This window comes from Palaemon carinicauda, chromosome 20, assembly GCF_036898095.1.
Source record: "Palaemon carinicauda isolate YSFRI2023 chromosome 20, ASM3689809v2, whole genome shotgun sequence".
In the NCBI taxonomy this organism is placed as follows: Eukaryota; Metazoa; Arthropoda; class Malacostraca; order Decapoda; family Palaemonidae; genus Palaemon; species Palaemon carinicauda.
Window position 1 is genome coordinate 33,358,616 of NC_090744.1, and position 5,867 is coordinate 33,364,482.

General features: G+C 37.3%; 1 protein-coding gene across 1 annotated transcript in view; it reads left to right on the top strand.

The window, feature by feature from the left end:
- Window positions 1–685: 685 nt before the first annotated feature.
- LOC137660277 (putative uncharacterized protein DDB_G0271982) overlaps window positions 686–5,867 on the top strand; it is a 6,417-nt gene continuing 1,235 nt past the window's right edge. The window contains exons 1-2 of the mRNA XM_068395050.1: window positions 686–941; window positions 3,362–5,867. The exon at window positions 3,362–5,867 is cut by the window's right edge and continues 1,235 nt beyond it. Of these exons, the coding sequence (XP_068251151.1) occupies window positions 758–941; window positions 3,362–4,368 (1,191 nt within the window). The 5' untranslated portion in view covers window positions 686–757 and the 3' untranslated portion in view covers window positions 4,369–5,867. The remainder of the gene's footprint in view (window positions 942–3,361) is intronic.

Sequence of the window (5,867 nt, forward strand, 5' to 3'; positions counted from 1 at the left end):
GAGAGCATTGGAATGTTTCCTTCACATAAGTTTTAAATCAGGAAAATAGAAAACCGCTTTTCCCTTATACTTGGCGCTAACATATGACTAATTTGGGGAATCCCACTGCTAAAGTTGAAACATGTTATACAGCAACATGGAAGAGATATAGTTGAATGCAAGAAAAAAAAAATTGAAGGTAACAGTTAACTCAACTTCCCCCCAGTGGGACTAGGTGGCTGTTAGGGAGAGGGGTAGAAGGTGAGACATTACCTAAGGTTTTGAGACCAAGTTTCTTGAACTTCCCCTTTTCGATAAATCTTAGGTAATTCCCAGTTCGGGAATCCCCTATACCGGTAGCGAAAAACGGGAAAATACTCTCTCTCTCTCTCTCTCTCTCTCTCTCTCTCTGTCTCTCTCTCTCTCTCTCTCTCTCTCTCTCTCTGGTATTGTTTCTTGAGTATGACTTCTATACGTCCAGTAGGCTATAATATCGTTTTAGATTTACCAACGAACTGCTTAGTCGTATACCGAGTAACGTCATTGCTTCTATATTATACGTTCGCGGTTGAACTGCACAACGCGTACGTCATAACCCGTACCGGAAAACCCCTGACGCCTCCAGCCGAGCTGAAACGTATAGAGAGCTCTCCTGATGTATATAAACACCTGCCATCTCCGTCCACAAACACACTTTCCACATCATCCCACGGAGCTTAAAGTGACTTATACTCAATAGCAGAAAAAGACAGGTTTTCTTACAAGTCAAGAAGTTGCAATGGATAACTTTTACAGCGAGGTCGAGGCTCATGGTTTAGTAGTACCACTCCGCTCACCCGAATCATCGTTGCAAGACGGTGATTTGACGGACGAGTTTATAGTGAATTACATGCACGAGATGGAGAGCAGTCTGCCCGAATATTCCAACTCTCAGCTCACGAAATTTTCTGATGCAATGACAGGTAAAACGAGGAGCTAATTTTGGTTCAAACCTTTTTATTTTCATCTGTCAGTTTTGCTGGATTATTATCAGACAACCCTTCCAGGTTTAGCCACAAGTTGTGTCTGTGAGAGAGAGAGAGAGAGAGAGAGAGAGAGAGAGAGAGAGAGATTTTGTCAAGTGATTACCCATTTTACTATATAGCCATCTCTAGTTGCTGGATTACTAACAGACAACCTTCCCAGGTTCAGCCACAAGTTGTGTTGTGTGTGAGAGAAAGAGAGAGAGAGAGAGAGAGAGAGAGAGAGAGAGAGAGAGAGAGAGAGAGAGGTTGTCAAGGGATTACGTATTTTACTATATTGCCATCTCTAGTTGCTGGATTATTAACATACAACTCTCCCAGGTTTAGTCACAAGTTGTGTGTGTGTGTGTGTGTGTGTGTGTGAGAGAGAGAGAGAGAGAGAGAGAGAGAGAGAGAGAGAGAGAGAGAGAGAGAGAGAGAGAGACATTGTCAAGTGATTATGCATTTTACTATATACCCATATCTACTATCGTTTCCAGAGGCCGTGTAATAGTGTTTTTTTTTTTTTTAAATAACTCCTAAAATAACTGATGGATTTCCATGATATCAAAGCCGGGAGCGCTTCATACAATGGCCTAATTTTGGGAAATACTGTGCATTGCCAATTACGTTTCATTAACTTTTTTACTTAAGAAAATGAGGCTAAAGCCAGTCTTAGCCACCCACACATTCGCAAAAGTGATGACGTCCCTCAGTGACGTTGTTATAACGTTTCTTCCACTGTACCTCCCATCCCCCGAATTGTTAAACGCCTGTCTAACTCCATAGATAATTGTCATATGACCTACCCCAAGCAATACGAAATTGTTTGTCAGTAAAAGTTCAGCATACCTGGTAATGTGATTCGTGACTTTAGACTTTACCTAAACACAAGACCAACATTGAAGATCAAGAATATGACTTATGACAGGAATCGAAAGAAGCCATGCTAACCCTACACTTCGCACTTCAAGCGAGTGTTGGTAAAGCAATAGAAATATAGTTTTCTTTAGGTTAAGCCGTAGGACTTATTCTTCCATACAACACAGGTTACTCGATACATCAATTGCCAGGAAGAAAATGACAGAGAGCATTGTTTGATATAATTTATCATATCAATTTCACCAGAGAGAGAGTAACTTGAATTCCTTAGAAGGTAGACTTCTAAAAGATGTTTCATATAAGGGCATTGACATCGGCCAGTTGATAAATTTTTAAATCATATATATATATATATATATATATATATATATATATATATATATATATATATATATGTATATATATATATATATATATATATATATATATATATATATATATATATATGTGTGTGTGTGTGTGTGTGTGTGTTCATACATACATAAGATTTATTATATTTCAACCTATAGTTTTATATATTTATTTACGTTATAAGTACCAGTACCTATTTTTGTTACTTAAAAGGTGTGACAAATATCATTGAGACTTTGTCACTGGAATTATACCAGACTTCAATTAATGAACCAATCAACCTTACTTTGAGAAATCCATTGACATTGTCTACATGCCAAGCTGATATACTCGTATCAAAGTATTCATTAGCTTTGCTTTTCCAAAATAATGTTATTACCAATTGCTGGAAACAATAGATTTATGAGGGATGAAAAAAAAAAAAAAAAAAAAAAAACAAGAAATGGACACTTATACATTTTACTCATCATCACTCTCAAGGAAATTTTTTTTTTCTATTTCTACTAATGTTTTTATTTTATCTTTTTTATTTTATATTATCTTTTAGTCGCAAATCTAAAATTTGTAGGAGTCCGAGTAGAATATCTCTCAGTGCGATTCCACACCCCTGTTTTAAACCTCTTCTATTATGTTAACCATCTAATCATTATCTACCACCATAAAACATTTTATTGCTCTTCCGGCTCATTTTATATGTGCAGTACACAGTCTTTCCTAATAGAGATTTACTCGGTAGCCTAATAACAATGGGAATGAAGGAAAGAAGGCAAGAAGGAATGGGGGGGGGGGCGAGTACTAGGATAGCCATAGGTGTAAACACCGAAGGAGGGTTGGGGGAACCTCTGCGTCACAGTTACGTGATTAAGTAACACTTCTTCGAAACGCTCTGAAGGAAGGGAAGAAATTCCTCTTTTTTCTAAGAGTAAACGGGTTAATTCAGCACATCTGTCAATTCATTGTACCACCAAAAATTAGGCCAATATTTGAAACATTCATTGCTGTAGTTTCATGGAAATTCATAAGCCGATTTGTTAGATATTTGGGAAAAACACTATTACACGGCCTCTGGAAACGATAGTAGAGCCTTATAATATTTATCATTCTTTTGCAAGGTTCATATCTTAATTGGGTCTATTTCCTCGTTTCAGATGTTACCAGCATTGCAAGGGAAGTAACTTCCAATTGGAATGGCGTTCATGATTACCCAAGTGGATCTCCATTGATGGTCTCTGCTTTCCACCTACACGAAGAATCAACCTACTCGCAGTCAACCCAGTCGTCTTATGCGACAAGTAGCTATGCAACCCTTGATGGAAATTATGCAGAGGAACAGATACTGAATAGCCCCAACACAGTGCACTCTGGTTCTCAGGTATCTGACTGTCTGCAGCACACTCCTAAAGAGAGTCTTTATGAGACAGCTCTGCTTAGATCTTCAGTAGACTTCTCTGAAGATTTTGCTCAGGCTCTCCTGCTAAAGTCTCCAGTAGCGCACTTTGAAGATTCTACTCAGTCAGCCCTGCTAAGATCCCCACCAGATCACTTTGAAGATTCTACTCAGTCAGACCTGCTAAGGTCTCCAGAATACTTCTTTGAAGATTCTGCTCAGGCATCGCTTCTGGCTGTAAGCAGTTATCCATCTTCTAGTCACTCTCAGACCTTACCAGCTGATGTTTTGACTGGAGATATAGCTACAATCAAGAGAGGTGCACGAGAGTGTCAAGAACCACAAAAGAAAAGACGTGGTCGCAAGCCAAAATCAGAGGAGGAAAAAGCTGCGGCCCTTGAAAAACGCAGGGGAAATAGAAATAGAGTCAGAGTGTATGAAATTCGACAGCAATTTGAGGATAAAGAAATGGAGAGAAAAAGAATAAATGCTATCAACTCTAAGAAACACCGAGACCAGCAGAAACAGTTGCAAAAGGAGATGGAAAAACAGTTAGCTGACGCATCCATCGAGCGAGATATCATGAAGCAAGAAAATGAGGAACTGAAAAGAAATTTAGATAATACATTAAGACAGCTTGATGACAATATTTCAGAGCGAGATATCATGAAGCAAGAAAAAGAGGATCTGCATAGAAAGCTGAACGCTGCGCTAACCCAGCTTGCGACGATTCAGAGACAATACGGTGTTCGAGACCTTCCTGTTTGAAGCATTACCAAAGAATACTGGCTCAAAAGAAATGAATCTTCAGTATTCCTTGGCTGTCTATACAGCCTGACTTGGGTGATTGTCCTAGCTAACATTTTGTCACCCGGACCTCAGAGGCAAGGAGAGTCGTCTACAGATACCTTTATACTCCAAAAAAAGAAGTCTGTCATGGACCAAGAGATGAGTTTTACAATTAGAATTATGATAGCAAGAGGTCTATTCCCTTTTGCCATCTCACACTCATTACAGTTTGTTCTTAAATAGCAAGAGGTCTATTTCCTCTTGCTATTGATACATACTCCTGACATTATTGACCACATATTACTCAGTACATTGTTTATCACATACCACATACTACTCTACATAAACCTAGTCTTTTCTCATCTGGCTAAATAATGACAACACTGCTTTACTTTACACTACCAGTTAACATATAAAGGGAACTGGTGCATCCCTTGTGTGATCTACTTTATCTAATCGGTACACCATTTTGTCATTTCAGGGATTTACATGGAAAATTGATACTTGGTTATTAATCATCCAGTTCTTGTGAGACTCAGAGTAACTATGATAACTAATTGGGAAATTAATAAACTTTTTTTTCTAATTTCAAACAGAGATTATAAGTTCAACTCTTAACAAAATCATTCAGGTAGCACATTTGTCAGAAATAGTTTATCACTGATTCTGGTACGTATAAGAATTATTTCACTCCATTAATGTATTTACCTTTTATCTTTTTTCAGATGCTCATGATACCTCTGGACGTAAAGGCAAGATTTGTAAGTAATAATAAGTAAAGGGCAAGAGTATTCAAATGCTGAGCTTATTGGTAACTAAATCCAACGCCTACGTCTTGACGGTAACGTTTCTAATAATTTCTTCGGAGAGTTGACGGCTCTGAGCTTCAAAACCCAAATCCTTTCAAGGAAAATTGGGATCAAGTTTCATTCGCTTTGTTTTGTGACTATCAACTTATTAATATCATTGCTCTAAAAGCTTCTTTTCATATATCAAAACTTTGTGATAAGTTTATAGACTTAGCAAAATTTGCATTTCATAGTTGTACAGTAAAAACTGATCTTGATAATTGAAAGAAGTTATTTACCTGTAGGAAAATTAACCTTAAAATGCTAACTGTATAACTGTAGAAATTTGGATCCTGGTATCATTACTTGAATCAACTAATTAAACTATTCGTCTACTAACATGCTAAGATTCTTCTGGTTTACTTGTGGTATACTTCTGGTGATTTTACTTACCTTTTTAAAACCTTTGGCTATTTTCCTATATCATTACTCAATGCTAGAGTTTTTTTTTTATACTTTATCATTAAAGTTTTTTAGATTTCTGTTCATCATTGAACTTCAAGGTAGTTGTCCCATACAATCTTTGATATTAATAAGCAAATAGTTGTCCCATACAAACTTTGACTTGAATCACCAAATAGTTGTCCCATACAATCTTTGACTTGAATCACCAAATAGTTGCCCCATACA